We start from the raw sequence: 16,249 nt of genomic DNA, 5'->3' as shown, positions 1-16,249 counted from the left end.
TCATGAACAAAGCAAGGGCTGTAAAAGTTAACAGAGATGTGATAAACACAACCAGTTTATTTTTATTTAAAAATGATCAGCTGCCTTCATTTTCTAATTTGCAAGCAAATAAACACCTGCAATAGCCTATACCTACTTAACTCAATCCATGATAGCTAGTCATAAACAACACCTTATTCCTTCTTTATTACACTGACTCTCCTCTTCAAACACAGCCCTGCTGGGTTGTCTAGGATACAGAGCGCAAGCAAAAGGCACAGAGTGCCAGGAAATTTCAGGCTATGGCCTTAACAGAGTCAGCGAGAGAAAGGGAGGAAAGGTAAACAATTACTGAGAAATCAATGATTATGGTATTAAAAGGGATGCTGGTAAAATCACAGTGCTGCATGCAGGGTTCAATTAAAGAGAGGTCTCTAACAGCACTAACTCAGTTAACACACGTGTCCATTCACTTGTACAATTACAGGGACTGATGGCTACATACATAGTTGATAGGAATATACAGAGGACACATAGAACATGCATTCATATCCAATATGACACAGAGTAGCCCTTGGAAAACCCTTCATGTTGTCAAATTTGAACTTTTTTTTTTGGGAAGTGAAATTGGTGTGTTATTTGCACATAAGCATTTGGGGTGGTGTAGTGGTTAGCACTATTGTTTCACAGCAAGAAAGTTCTGTGTTCACGTCTCACTGACCTCATCAGCCATCTACACAAGCATAACAGATCAAATCAAGGGTGTCAGCGGTCATCATCGCCCCTGTGATGTCAGTGCAGTGCATACTTAATGCTGGTCCCAAGCCTAGCTAGATTGGGGAGGGTTGTGTCAGGAAAGGCATCCAGTGTAAAAACGTATGCCAAATCAAATATGTGGATCATAAATTGGGAAGGATGATCTGCTGTGGCGACCCCTAATGGGAGAAGCCGAAAGAAGAGCAACTTGGTTTACCTATGAATTTAGAGTACAACCTTGTCCACTTATGGAAAAACAACACTGTTGCCATTTTTTATTGATGAGATTACAGTGAGAATGAAGTTATTGCTTTGGTCATCAGCATTTTTCACATCAATTGTCAAGAAGTCAATTGTGGCATTTAAACACAAAGCTCAATTGTGTCTTTTCACTCCACTGATCACTGTTTGTGCATAGATGGGGAAATAATTGCTGATTAATTGAGTCAGATATGTTCTGTTGGCTAAATGTATTGTTAGTGTTTATTAGGTCATTCAGGCAGTGCACTTCTCTGTTTTGAGGATCCCGTACAATTTGACAGCCGGAGTCCAATTATAAATTACAGTGAGTGGATGAGGCTTATGTCTATTTGAACATGACACATACCTGTCCTACAACTCAATCAAATCAAGAATGAGATAGTTAGGTTTTAGGTTTATCTTTAGGCAGACTACCTGTTTTTACCACTGTGTTTGTTAAATTGGCTTCTTATGACACATGATCTCTGCAGAAAGCCACCGAAGGTTAGAAAGTAACCAAAATAAAAGCATTTCTTTGTTGTTTTTGGTAAAATATATTTCCATTTCCTTAAAGTAGAGATTTCAAAGTACTAACCCCATTTCCAGAAAAGCTGGGATGTTTTCTAAAATGCAATAAAAAAACCCTCCTCGAACTGCCACCTTATTGTGGTGGAGGGGTTTGTGTGCTTGAATGATCCTAGGAGCTATGTTGTCGGGGGCATTACGCCCCTGTTAGGGTCGCCCAAGGCAGACAGGTCCTAGGTGACAGGCCAGACCAAGGGCAGTTCACCAAAATCCTTATGGATAATAGATCAAGGACCATGACATCGCCTGGTATGGCACAGCTGGGGCCCCACCCTGGAGCCAGGCCCGGGGTTGGGGCTCGTATGCGAGCGCTTGGTGGCCGGGCCTTTGCCCACGAGGCCTGGCCAGGCTCAGCCCGAAGCGGTGACGTGGGCCTGACCTCCTGTGGGTTCACCACCCACAGAGGTAGCCATAGGGGGCCGGTGCAGTGTGGATTGGGCGGCGGTCAAAGGCAGGGGCCTCGACAACCTGATCCCCAAACACAGCGACTAACTGTTGGGACATGGAATGTCACTTCGCTGGGGGGGAAAGAGCCTGAGCTTGTGCGGGAGGTTGAGAGGTACCAGCTAGAGATAGTTGGGCTCACCTCCACGCACAGCTTGGGCTCCGGAACCCAGCTCCTCGAGAGGGGCTGGACTCTCCACTTTTCTGGAGTCACCCATAGTGAGTGGCAGCGGGCTGGTGTGGCCTTGCTTATAGCTTCCCAGCTTAGCCGCCATGTGTTGGAGTTTACCCCAGTGTACGAGAGGGTCACCTCTCTGCACCTTCGGATCAGGGAGAGGGCTCTTGCTGTTGTTTGTGCCTATGGGCCGAATAGCAGTATAGAGTATCCGGCCTTCTTGGAGTCCCTGGGAGAGGTACTGAAAGGTGCTCAGACTGGGGACTCCATTGTTCTACTGGGGGACTTCAACGCTCATGTGGGCAACGGCAGTGACACCTGGAGGGGCGTAATTGGGAGGAACAGTCTCCCCGATCTGAACCTGAGTGGTGTTTTGTTATTGGACTTCTGTGCTAGTCACGGTTTGTCCATAACGAACACCATGTTCGAGCATAGGGGTGTCCATAAGTGCACGTGGCACCGGGACACCTTAGGTCAGAGGTCGATGATCGACTTTGTTGTCATTTCATCTGATCTCTGGCCCTATGTCTTGGACACTCGGGTGAAGAGAGGGGCTGAGCTGTCAACTGATCACCACCTGGTGGTGAGTTGGATCTGCTGGCGGAGGAGGAAGCCAGACAGACCTGGCAGGCCCAAATGTATGATGAGGGTCTTCTGGGAACGTCTGGCCGAGCACTCTGTCGGGGAGGTCTTTAACTCCCACCTCCAGGAGAGCTTCTCCCAGCTTCCGAGGGAGGCGGGGGATATTGAGTCTGAGTGGACAATGTTCTCTACCTCCATTGTAGACGCAGCTGTTTGGAGCTGTGGCCGCAAGGTCTCCGGTGCCTGTCGTGGCGGCAATCCCCAAACCCAGTGGTGGACACTGGAAGTAAGGGATGCCGTCAAACTGAAGGAGTCCTATCGGGCCATGTTGGCCTCCAGGACTCCTGAGACAGCTGATGGGTATCGGCAGGCCAGGTGTGCTGCAGCTCGGGCAGTTGTGGAGGCAAAAACTCGGAACTGGGAGGAGTTCGGTGAGGCCATGGAGGAAGACTGTTGGTCAGCCTCGAAGAAATTCTGGCAAACCGTCCGGCGCCTCAGGAGGGGGAAGCAGTACTCTGCCAACACTGTTTACAGTGCGGGTGGGGAGCTGTTGACCTTGACTGGGGACATTGTCGGGCGGTGGAAGGAATACTTCGAGGAGCTCCTCAATCCCACCGTCACGTCTTTCATTGAGGAAGCGGAGGCTAATGACTCAGAGGTGGACTCGTCCATTACCCAAGCCGAAGTCACTGAGGTGGTTTGCAAGCTCCTCGGTGGCAAGGCACCGGGGGTGGATGAGATCCGCCTTGAGTATCTCAAGTCTCTGGATGTTGTGGGGCTGTCTTGTCTGACACGCCTCTGCAACATCGCGTGGCGGTCAGGGACAGTGCCTCTGGAGTGGCAGACTGGGGTGGTGGTCCCTCTTTTTAAGAAAGGGGACTGGAGAGTGTGCTCAAATTATAGGGGAATCATACTTCTCAGCCTCCCCGGGAAGGTTTACTCCAGGGTACTGGAGGGGAGAATTCGGCCAATAGTCAAACCTCGGATCCAGGAGGAACAATGCGGTTTTTGTCCTGGTCATGGAACACTGGACCAGCTCTATACCCTTCATATGGTGCTCGAGGGTTCATGGGAGTTTGCCCAACCAGTCCACATGTGCTTTGTGGATCTGGAGAAGGCATTCGACCGTGTCCCTCATGGTATTCTGTGGGGGGTGCTTCGGGAGTATGGGGTTCAGGGCTCTTTGCTAAGGGCTGTCCAGTCCCTATATGAACGGAGCAGGAGTCTGGTTCACATTGCCGGCAGTAAGTCAGACCTGTTCCCAGTGCATGTTGGACTCCAGCAGGGCTGCCCTTTGTTACTGGTTCAGTTCATAATTTTTATGGACAGAATTTCTAGGCGCAGCCAGGGGCCGGAAGGAATCATGTTTGGGAACCACAGGATTTCATCTCTGCTTTTTGTGGATGATGTTGTCCTGTTGGCTTCCTCAAACCAGGACCTTCAACATGCACTGGGGCGGTTTGCAGTTGAGTGTGAAGCGGCTGGGATGAGAATCAGCACCTCCAAGTCCAAGGCCATGGTTCTCGACCGGAAAAGGGTGGCTTGCCCTCTCCAGGTTGGTGGAGAAATCCTGCCTCAAGTGGAGGAGTTTAAGTATCTAGGGATCTTGTTCACAAGTGAGAGAAGGATAGAGCATGAGATCGACAGGCGGATCAGTGTGGCCTCCGCAGTGATGCGGTCACTTTACCGGTCCGTCGTGGTGAAGAAGGAGCTGAGCCAAAAGGTGAAGCTCTCGATTTACCGGTCGATCTACGTTCCGACTCTCACCTATGGTCATGAGCTTTGGGTAATGACCGAAAGAACAAGATCGTGGATACAAGCGGCCGAAATGAGTTTCCTTCGCAAGGTGGCAGGGTGCTCCCTTAGAGATAGGGTGAGAAGCACAGTCACTCAGGAGGAGCTCGGAGTAGAGCCGCTGCTCCTCCACATCGAGAGGAATCAGCTGAGGTGGTTCGGGCATCTCTTTCGGATGCCTCCTGGACGCCTCCCTGGGGAGGTGTTCCAGGCATGTCCCCCCGGGAGGAGGCCCCGGGGAAGACCCAGGACATGCTGGAGGGACTATGTCTCTCGGCTGGCCTGGGAACGCCTCGGTGCTCTTCCCGAGGAGCTGGCCGAGGTGTCTGGGGAAAGGGAAGTTTGGGCTTCCATGCTCAGACTGCTGCCTCTGCGACCTGGCCCCAGATAAGCGGACGAAGACGAGACGAGATGAGGCAATAAAAATGAAAATCTGTGATTTGTTAATTCACGTGAACCTTTATGGTATTTAACTAACAAAAGTACAAAGAAAATATTTTCAGTAGTTTTACTGGCCAACTTAAGTGTATTTTGTAAATATAAATGAAGTTAGAATTTGATGCCTGCAACACACTCAAAAAAAAGTTGAGACAGAGGCATTATTACCACTGTGTTATATCACCTTTCCTTTAAATAACACTTTTTAATCGTATTGGATCTGAGGATACTAATTGTTGTTGTTTTGCAGATGGAATTTTTGTCCATTCATACTCAATATTACAAATTTTTGTTTTTATTGCATTTTGGAAAATATCCCAACTTTTCTGTAAACAGGGTTAGTATCACTGACAGAAGAACTCAATTTTGTCAGTGTTTTAGCTGGTACGGAATTCTATTCTATATACAAACTAGAATGGTATAGAATGTCTTTGTATGTTGTAGCACTGACTTCCTCAAACTACATCATTACTTTCCTCAAACTGTTGCCATTGAGCCCCTTCACTGGAACTAAAACCCAATACCCAAACCTGTTCCTATATGACAATGTCCCTGTGCACAAAGTGACCATAAAGACAAGGTTTGCTGATGTTGGAGTGGAGGAACTCAAGTGACCTACTCAAAGCCCTGACCACAATCCCATTGAACACCTTTGGGATGATTTGGAATGCTGACTGCACCCACAGTCCTTCCCACCCAATCTCAGTACCTGACCTCACTAATTCTCTTTTGGCTGAATGAACAAATCCCCACAGCTATGCTAACCTCCATTCTTCTGGAAAAACCTTCCAAAATCTAGTGGAAAGCCTTCTCAGAAGAATGGAGGTTATTATAACAGCAAAAGAGGAACCAAATCCATATAAAGGTCCATGGTTTTAGAATGAGATGTTCAACAAGAACATATGGTTGTGATGGTCAGGTGTCCACATACATTTGTCCATAGACTGCACTTGCATCTGCTCAAAAATAGAACCTGTAGACTATCTAATTTTCTATTGGGTAGCTTTCTGACGGCTGAAGCATAGTCAATGTTTGTCTCATTTTTCTGTCTCTTTATGGATTTTTAACAAAACCCATATTTCTAATTTCTATAAATGCATACAGTGGTGCTTGAAAGTTTGTGAACCCTTTAGAATTTTCTATATTTCTGCATAAATATGACCTAAAACATCATCAGATTTTCACACAAGTCCTAAAAGTAGATAAAGAGAACCCAGTTAAACAAATGAAACAAAAATATTATACTTGGTCATTTATTTATTGAGGAAAATGATCCAATATTATATATCTGTGAGTGGCAAAAGTATGTGAACCTTTGCTTTCAGTATCTGGTGTGACCCCCTTGTGCAGCAATAACTGCAACTAAATGTTTGCGGTAACTGTTGATCAGTCCTGCACACCGGCTTGGAGGAATTTTAGCCCATTCCTCCGTAAAGAACAGCTTCAACTCTGGGATGTTGGTGGGTTTCCTCACGTGAACTGCTCGCTTCAGGTCCTTCCACAACGTTTCCATTGGATTAAGTTCAGGACTTTGACTTGGCCATTCCAAAACGTTAACTTTATTCTTCTTTAACCATTCTTTGGAAGAACGACTTGTGTGCTTAGGGTTGTTGTCTTGCTGCATGACCCACCTTCTCTTGAGATTCAGTTCATGGACAGATGTCCTGACATTTTCCTTTAGAATTCGCTGGTATAATTCAGAATTCATTGTTCCATCAATGATGGCAAGCCGTCCTGGCCCAGATGCAGCAAAACAGGCCCAAACCATGATACTACCACCACCATGTTTCACAGATGGGATAAGGTTCTTATGCTGGAATGCAGTGTTTTCCTTTCTCCAAACATAACGCTTCTCATTTAAACCAAAAAGTTCTATTTTGGTCTCATCCATCCACAAAATATTTTTCCAATAGCCTTCTGGCTTGTCCACGTGCTCTTTAGCAAACTGCAGATGAGCAGCAATGTTCTTTTTGGAGAGCAGTGGCTTTCTCCTTGCAACCCTGCCATGCACACCATTGTTGTTCAAGTGTTCTCCTGATGGTGGACTCATGAGCATTAACATTAGCCAATGTGAGAGAGGCCTTCAGTTGCTTAGAAGTTACCCTGGGGTCCTTTGTGACCTCGCCGACTATTACATGCCTTGCTCTTGGAGTGATCTTTGTTGGTTGACCACTCCTGGGGAGGGTAACAATGGTCTTGAATTTCCTCCATTTGTACACAATCTGTCTGACTGTGGATTGGTGGAGTCCAAACTCTTTAGAGATGGTTTTGTAACCTTTTCCAGCCTGATGAGCATCAACAACACTTTTTCTGAGGTCCTCAGAAATCTCCTTTGTTCGTGCCATGATACACTTCCACAAACATGTGTAGTGAAGATCAGACTTTGATAGATCCCTGTTCTTTAAATAAAACAGGGTGCCCACTCACACCTGATTGTCATCCCATTGATTGAAAACACCTGACTCTAATTTCACCTTCAAATTAACTGCTAATCCTAGAGGTTCACATACTTTTGCCACTCACAGATATGTAATATTGGATCATTTTCCTCAATAAATAAATGACCAAGTATAATATTTTTGTCTCATTTGTTTAACTGGGTTCTCTTTATCTACTTTTACGACTTGTGTGAAAATCTGATGATGTTTTAGGTCATATTTATGCAGAAATATAGAAAATTCTAAAGGGTTCACAAACTTTCAAGCACCACTGTACATAATTAAAGTACCTAAGAATCCTCACACTAATAACTTCAAAATACACTCTAAACATTCCCATATGTCATTTTATCATGCTTTTTATAAACAGAACTGAGGCACACTGTGATGAGTAAAGTATAAGAAATGTTGATGGGACTGTAGTCATGCCCAGCTGTTTGGAGCATACGGTACTGTTGTGTGCTCTTAGGTGTTGAAGAGATGACAGGGGTGTCAGTGTGTTTGAGTATGGAGAAAATGTTGTTGAAGGTACTGTTCTGTTTGGAGCAGCTGAAGCGATTTTGCTCAGCTGACATGCATACATATGTTAATGCAACTGCAACACTATATGCACTCACTTGTGTATACGCACATTTATGAACACACACACACACACACACATTTATTTCATACCTGAGATATTGGTAGTGATCTCTGTGAGGGCTGTCTGACCAAAACCTTTGGCAGTTCGCGCCCGTACTGAGATGAGGTAAGTGGTGCCTGGATGTAGGTTGGAGAACATATGGTATGTTTCATTCCTCAGCTTGGAGACAGTGCGCCGTGGGCCTGGCACATTGATGCCGGGGTCAGATGACTCAATGCTCTGGTAGCTAATCTGAAATAACAAGCATTGAGGACACTTAAATGACATACACTATGTACTTTGTGCAATCACTAATAAGTACTCAAACAAGTATTGAGAGCTATTTGTAAAACTTTGCGGTGTCAGCTGTTCCCCAGCATCTCCATATCGTTCTATTCCCAACCCATATGCCCCATCCCCACCATTACTATAGCATCACTGACTGATGTGCTCTCTGGTTAACACTAGACCATATTTATAAAGAAACCCAGCCGTGTGATGATTAGCATTTTGAGGTTTTGCTTGTGTCTTGGTTATCACTGACGTGAAGAACATAGTGTATGTGGATAATCTAGATACTGTTGATTTGTACCTAGGAACTACTACTGTAATCAAGAAGGCTGTCCTGTGCTTATTCCTGGAGTCCTATTCACAAAATGTTCACACTGAACATCATGTAAACACATTTGGTACTGTTTGACATCATAGTTTACAGATGTGGAAGAATTATTTACAACCCTAATTCCAAAAAAAGTTGGAATGCTGTGTAAACTGTAAATAAAAACAGAGCATGATTATTTGCAAATCATGGAAACCCTATATTTAATTGAAAATAGTATAAAGACAACATATCAAATGTTGAAACTGATAAATTTTATTGTTTTTTGATAAATATATACTCATTTTGAATTTGATGTTGGCAACAAATTTAAAAAAACTTGGGAAAATATCTTCAACATGAGAAGATAAACTTCATATCTTTGCACAACCATGTAATGTTATTGATATTATATGGACTTATCCACAAAACAAACAAACAAACAGACCAAAAAACCCATAAGTTAATCAAAAGAATTTTAATTTTGAACCGATTCACCATTTTGACAATGCACATCTAGTCAGCAAGAAAACACTGGGAGTGACATCATCTGAGAGAAATATCGGAAAATGTCACTCAGATCTGCGATGTATTTTCTATGAAAAACGCGAGTTTTTCAACATGAGAAGATAAACTTCATATCTTCAAGCCAACGTGTGATGTTCTTTTTATTATATAGACACATTCACAAACAAAAAGTACCCAAATTTATCAAAACAATTCATAACTTTCCTCAGGAGTGACTTATAGAGATTTATGTCACGGTTTTGAATCCACATGTCCCGGATGTAGCTTGTATGAGAAACACTTGAGTCCATTTTATATATATATATATATATATATATATACACACACACACATATATATATATATATATATATATATATATATATATATATATATATATATACACACACACAAAACCTCAATTCCAAAAAAGTTGGGACAAAGTACAAATTGTAAATAAAAACGGAATGCAATGATGTGGAAGTTTCAAAATTCCATATTTTATTCAGAATAGAACATAGATGACATATTAAATGTTTAAACTGACAAAATGTATCATTTAAAGAGAAAAATTAGGTGATTTTAAATTTCATGACAACAACGCATCTCAAAAAAGTTGGGACAAGGCCATGTTTACCACTGTGAGACATCCCCTTTTCTCTTTACAACAGTCTGTAAACGTCTGGGGACTGAGGAGACAAGTTGCTCAAGTTTAGGGATAGGAATGTTAACCCATTCTTGTCTAATGTAGGATTCTAGTTGCTCAACTGTCTTAGGTCTTTTTTGTCGTATCTTCCGTTTTATGATGCGCCAAATGTTTTCTATGGATGAAAGATCTGGACTGCAGGCTGGCCAGTTCAGTACCTGGACCCTTCTTCTACGCAGCCATGATGCTGTAATTGATGCAGTATGTGGTTTGGCATTGCCATGTTGGAAAATGCAAGGTCTTCCCTGAAAGAGACGTCGTCTGGATGGGAGCATATGTTGCTCTAGAACCTGGATATACCTTTCAGCATTGATGGTGTCTTTCCAGATGTGTAAGCTGCCCATGCCGCACGCACTAATGCAACCCCATACCATCAGAGATGCAGGCTTCTGAACTGAGCGCTGATAACAACTTGGGTCGTCCTTCTCCTCTTTAGTCCGAATGACACGGCATCCCTGATTTCCATAAAGAACTTCAAATTTTGATTCGTCTGACCACAGAACAGTTTTCCACTTTGTCACAGTCCATTTTAAATGAGCCTTGGCCCAGAGAAGACGTCTGCGCTTCTGGATCACGTTTAGATACGGCTTCTTCTTTGAACTATAGAGTTTTAGCCAGCAACGGCGGATGGCACGGTGAATTGTGTTCACAGATAATGTTCTCTGGAAGTATTCCTGAGCCCATTTTGTGATTTCCAATACAGAAGCATCACTGTATGTGATGCAGCGTTGTCTAAGGGCCCGAAGATCACGGGCACCCAGTATGGTTTTCCAGCCTTGACCCTTACGCACAGAGATTCTTCCAGATTCTCTGAATCTTTTGATTATATTATGCACTGTAGATGATGATATGTTCAAACTCTTTGCAATTTTACACTGTCGAACTCCTTTCTGATATTGCTCCACTATTTGTCGGCACAGAATTAGGGGGATTGGTGATCCTCTTCCCATCTTTACTTCTGAGAGCCGCTGCCACTCCAAGATGCTCTTTTTATACCCAGTCATGTTAATGACCTATTGCCAATTGACCTAATGAGTTGCAATTTGGTCCTCCAGCTGTTCCTTTTTTGTACCTTTAACATTTCCAGCCTCTTATTGCCCCTGTCCCAACTTTTTTGAGATGTGTTGCTGTCATGAAATTTCAAATGAGCCAATATTTGGCATGAAATTTCAAAATGTCTCACTTTCAACATTTGATATGTTGTCTATGTTCTATGTTCTATTGTGAATACAATATCAGTTTTTGAGATTTGTAAATTACTGCATTCAGTTTTTATTTACAATTTATACTTTGTCCCAACTTTTTTAGAATCAGGGTTTTATATATACAGTATATATATATATATATATATATATATATATATATATATATATATATATATATATATATATATTTCAGTACTATTATCAAATTGACTGATTAATGTAAAGGAACATAAACATGTAATTTTGGCCAGAAAACTAATGCAAACTACAAATACACAACTATTGGTTTTGACCTACGTCTATATAGAAGGCTTATTGTTTTCTTAATAATGTCACAAAGGCTGCCTTTTATCAACTTGACACTTTGTGGTACTGAGACACTGACCCTTCATTTATCACTGGCAGACATGATTACTGTAATGCTTTTTCTGCTGGTGAAAGCTAGCTGATAGATTGTAGCAGGTGCAGAATGTTGTAGCTAACATTTGCACATGAGCACGCTCACCTGTTTTTGTACTTTTTTGTCATGTGTGTTAGCTTCCTCTAAATCTTACATTCAATTTTAATTTTATTTCACTAGTTTAAATAGTATATATGGTAAAATCTAAAGTTTCAAATTTTAGCTTACTAAATCCACTATACAACCAAGAGTCTGTGGACACCTGACCATCACACCCATATTCAGGTCTTAGCCAAACTGTTGCCACAAAGTTGGAAGCACCCAATTGTACAGAATGTCTTTGTATGCTGTAACATTACAATTTCCCTTCACTGGAACTAAAGGGCACAGCACAAACCTGGTCCAGCATGACAATATCCCTCTACAAAAAGCAAGCTCCATGAAAATATAATGTACCAAATCTGTTGTGAAAGAACTCAAGTGTCCTGCACAGAACCCTGACCTCAACCCCACTGAACACCTTTGGGATGAACCGGAATGCTGGCTGTGCCCCAGTAATATAAACAAACACTACATTTAATGAATTGTAATTTTCTAATTTAGATTCTTCTGATTTTATGTAGTAATATAATATTCAATTTTTCATTATTATTATTATTATTATTATTATTATTATTATTTATTCCTTAAAGAATAAAGACTGAGGTGGTGTAGTAAGAACAATGTAAGACCAGTTATGATTGACATTGATATTCTTACAGACCCTCCAGGATTTCACGATGTTGCAATTTGCAACTTCAACGCAAATTCAACCAATCCCCGCAAATTCAGGGCGGTGTTGCAATTATTTCCAATCGCCGCAACTTTCCCGCAAATTTGACCAATCGTTGGCGTCGTCTTGAGGTGACGTCGACAAACTACCTTTCGCCTTACTTCCGTGTATACGTTCAAGAGAAGCAGCATGTGCGAGTCAGTGTTTATATAGGCTTAAATTCTGTTACTGAAAGTGTGTTTACAGTGAAGGACTGTGCGCACGTTACATTATTTTTTTACTTAATACAAGAAATTAATGGATGCCAACATTTTTGCCAAAGTGGTATTTTATTTTCCATTGTTTAGGCAGCTTCAGCATCATACTGTGAGATTCTGTTCAAATTGTTTTTTTTTTTCTTCTATGAAGCCTGAGCCATTTATTTTATTAGTTTATAATTATTGTTTAATTTAGTCTTCAGGAGAGACTGCCTGCACACAGTACTAGTATTAATAGTTTTTTTTTCCTTACATGAAAGCTAAGGCATTTATATTATATTTTAAGGTAACTTCATGTTGTGCTGTGAGGTTCTATGCACTTTAACTTTTGAACCAACAGGTGCATTTGGATAAATAAAGCCTATTTTTCTTAATATTTAACATATCACTCAATTTTAATCACAAAAAGAGAAAATCGCAACAATTTCTTGCAACTTTCACTTCCTCCCGTAATGTAATCGCAACAAAAACCTAAAAAACACCGCAATTTTCATCGCAATTTTTTGGAAAAACCCCTGCAACATCAAACATTTTAGCCCGCAACAATCACAAAAAAAGGCCCGCGAAATCCTGGGGGGACTGTTCTTATTCTTCACCTCTTTGATTGAGACCAAGGGTTTGTGGAGATTAGCACAGAGAGTCACATAATACTTGTGAGTGCCTGATAAGGGTGGGTAGAGGATTTCAAGATGCTCAATGCCTCCACATACAGCCTCTTTTGTCATTCCTATACAGAGGGTATAGATTATAGCAGTGGGAGGGCCTGCCATCTCTGAGAGCCCACACTTGCGCTCAATGGGGATGTGAGAAAAGTGGTCGATGCTGTAATCTGGGAGCAATAAGAGAGGATTTCTCCTAGTTTAATATAAAGCTCTGCCCTCTCGCTTCCTCTGTCTTTCTTTCTCCTGTGCTTCCTCTCCTTGCTAGAGGATATCACAAAAGAAATCACAAAAAAATTTGCCCCAGCCTCCACTTAATATGTCAAGCCACAAATCCCTTTTAATAACCTCCTTAAGACGACATTGAGAGATGCTGAGCCCAGCGGACTTGAGAACAGAGAGGGTGCAGTTAGCAAGGCAAGGTATATCCAAGTGACATGATTGGTGAAAACTGCATGTGAGACACAGACACCTGACAGAAGAGGTGAAATTCAACAGAAGGAGGTGACTAGCAAACTTCTGTCAACTTCATCTGGGCCATAAACACTCTCAGATTAGCAGCTGGCAGAGGCAGAGCTGAGGCAGCACTGTTGCAATTGTGGGGACAGACTGAGAGAGCTACATAGCTGTGAGGGGACATGAGGGGTGATACTGATGCAGCTGCTGCAATCATATTGAGGACAGAAAAATCCTGTAACAGAAGAACAGGGGGGCAGATGCTGGCTGCAAGAGACTGATCAACTAGAGACTACACTAAAAACTGCATAAAGTTAAAGTATAATCATCTGGGATATGTTTCCCTGCTCCTCCTGTACTTTATAACATCTGCTCCATAACTGGCAGTCTCTGTCGATGAATTTCCAAAAAATAGTTTTGAGCTCAGGGAATCAAAAACACACAGATTTGTTTGTTTTAATTTATTTATGCCATAACACCATTGGACACTTGATTCGAATTGGTCAGAAAGGGTTGATTAATTTTCTATAACAGCATCTCTGATAATAGCACTTTCTGCAAGGGTTATATTAACATGCTAGCTTTACTATATTATCATTTCTATAGTAACAACTTACACAAGGACTTGCATAGCACACACTCTACGTGTTTTTTAAAAACAGTTTATCATTATAATCGTGAATAGTTTCTACAAGAAGATTTATTTAGCATTTTTGGAAGGAGTCTCTAGTGTCAACACTTTGCAACACTCAAAAGTTAAAGCAGTTCCTTTAAGTTTTCCACCAAGGGAGAGACTACAAAAAGAGCAGCTTTGCAGAACTAACTTGTCCCATGGATATTCCAAGACGATTGTTAGGTTTATATAAGTATTATTCTTATTATTCTTATAAGTATTATTATTAAAATGGTGACAAAATTAAGAGTTAACTTAAGGTTCAGTTAAAAATGACCTTCTGTCTCGGCTGGACATTGTTTGGGAACATTTTGTTTATGAAATGTGTATTTTGAACAGAGAAGTGTCTGAAGGACCCACCAAGGTCTGTTTTAGTGTCAGATCAACCCACACATACACTTTAATGTTGGATGTAATGGTAGCCTTATTGCTGAACAAAGAGTTAAGACTCTTATATTATATTTTTATAGTATATATTATAGTATATATTACTTATAGTATATTTTAGAGCTTTTTAAGATCCTTTATTATTTTGGACTATTGCATATACTATGGCAGTGATTTTAAACTGTTCCTGTGTAGCCTGACCTTCATCCAGTGGAGAAGAACACTTCTTTGTTAGACCAAACATAGTCTTTGTTTAAAACATTGTCGTAAAAACATCTCACGCGCTTTGACGTACGTAAATGAAATTGCTGAATTGCTGAAATATTATTTTGCTTATGATTGAAGGTTTCATTCACACACACACACACCCCTCTCTGAGGTCACATACAAACATCCCACTTCTGACACCAAATTGTTGGGGTTCACCCAGAAAGAGACCCCGATTCCTTCATGAGCCACCCTCGGATCCGGGACGAAGTGACTGTGCGAATAAACTGGCATGTGAACAACTCCGGTGTTCCCTTGTCTGTTTCTCTCGTTCTATCATTCGTCCCGGATCCGAGGGTGGCTCATGAAGGAATCGGGGTCTCTTTCTGGGTGAACCCCAACAACAAGAAACAAACTACAACATAAAATGCCATTATGTAATCAATATGCATTTTAATTGTTGGCAAATTGTTGGGATATAATAAGAATAAAACACCTTGAGATGTGCTGCTATATTTAAAGAATCAACTTTGTGATATTAATCTGCTTTGATGGGCAGCATCATACCTAATTTTCCTACAACAGCAAGGTCCATTGTGTTTTAATCCTTACATAACCCCTTAATAATCTCAGAAAATAGAAAACCACCTTTAGAATAGATAACAATCTGATGCTTAAACTCAGCTTAGCTGGTACAATAGGGAACAATTAGAAAATATCTGCTCTTGAGACTCTAAAGTTGCAAACAGATTGCACAGCCAGGCCACAATCACTGATTTAAAGCAGACCACATCAGCAAAAAGCTCACAAGAGATAGCCCATTTAATAACCAAGAACTATACCAATTTGCAAAGGGGCATGTCGCAGACATAATTTCTTAAAATAGCTCACCAATCTGTCAACTATACAAAATATATCTCTAGTTGGTCACCTCCGGCTGAGTGTGAACTGTGCATGTTTGGCTGCTGCTACTCTCCAGTGTTTTTCTTTTGCTGTTTTTTTTCTGGATTACTGCTATCACTAGTCATGGCCAGACATTTATCTACTTTTATACCTGCTCCGGCAGAATAAATCCTAATGCTGCTCATAGCACACCTGCTTCTAACCTGCACAAGCCCTCTTCCTCCTCTCCTGCACTGTGACTGCATCTGTGGCGAGTGTGTCTTCACCCCCTCGCTCAGTTGTTGTCACCAGTCTGTTCTGTGGCAGTATGGCTCTCCTGCCTGCATCTCTCACGGTTTCTAGCTGGGTTGTGTACTGAGCACTTGTTGGCTAACACTGTGTGGTTTTAGCATGGTGGTGTTGTGGGACAGCTTTTTGCTACCTGGCAATGCAACTTTCATACTCCCAGTCAGAACTTAAACATGTC

At 41.8% G+C, this 16,249-nt stretch overlaps 1 protein-coding gene across 2 annotated transcripts in view; it reads right to left on the bottom strand.

Annotated features, from left to right (window-relative positions):
• Nucleotides 1-16,249, bottom strand: part of ptprub (protein tyrosine phosphatase receptor type Ub) — a 487,258-nt gene that overhangs the window by 124,840 nt on the left and 346,169 nt on the right. For both annotated transcript variants that reach the window (XM_060922216.1, XM_060922217.1), the window contains exon 10: nt 8,104-8,305. In XM_060922216.1, the coding sequence (XP_060778199.1) occupies nt 8,104-8,305 (202 nt within the window). The remainder of the gene's footprint in view (nt 1-8,103; nt 8,306-16,249) is intronic.

This window comes from Neoarius graeffei, chromosome 5, assembly GCF_027579695.1.
Source record: "Neoarius graeffei isolate fNeoGra1 chromosome 5, fNeoGra1.pri, whole genome shotgun sequence".
Classification (NCBI taxonomy): Eukaryota; Metazoa; Chordata; class Actinopteri; order Siluriformes; family Ariidae; genus Neoarius; species Neoarius graeffei.
Note: the sequence above shows the minus strand (reverse complement) of the source record. Positions and strands in the feature narration are given on the sequence as shown.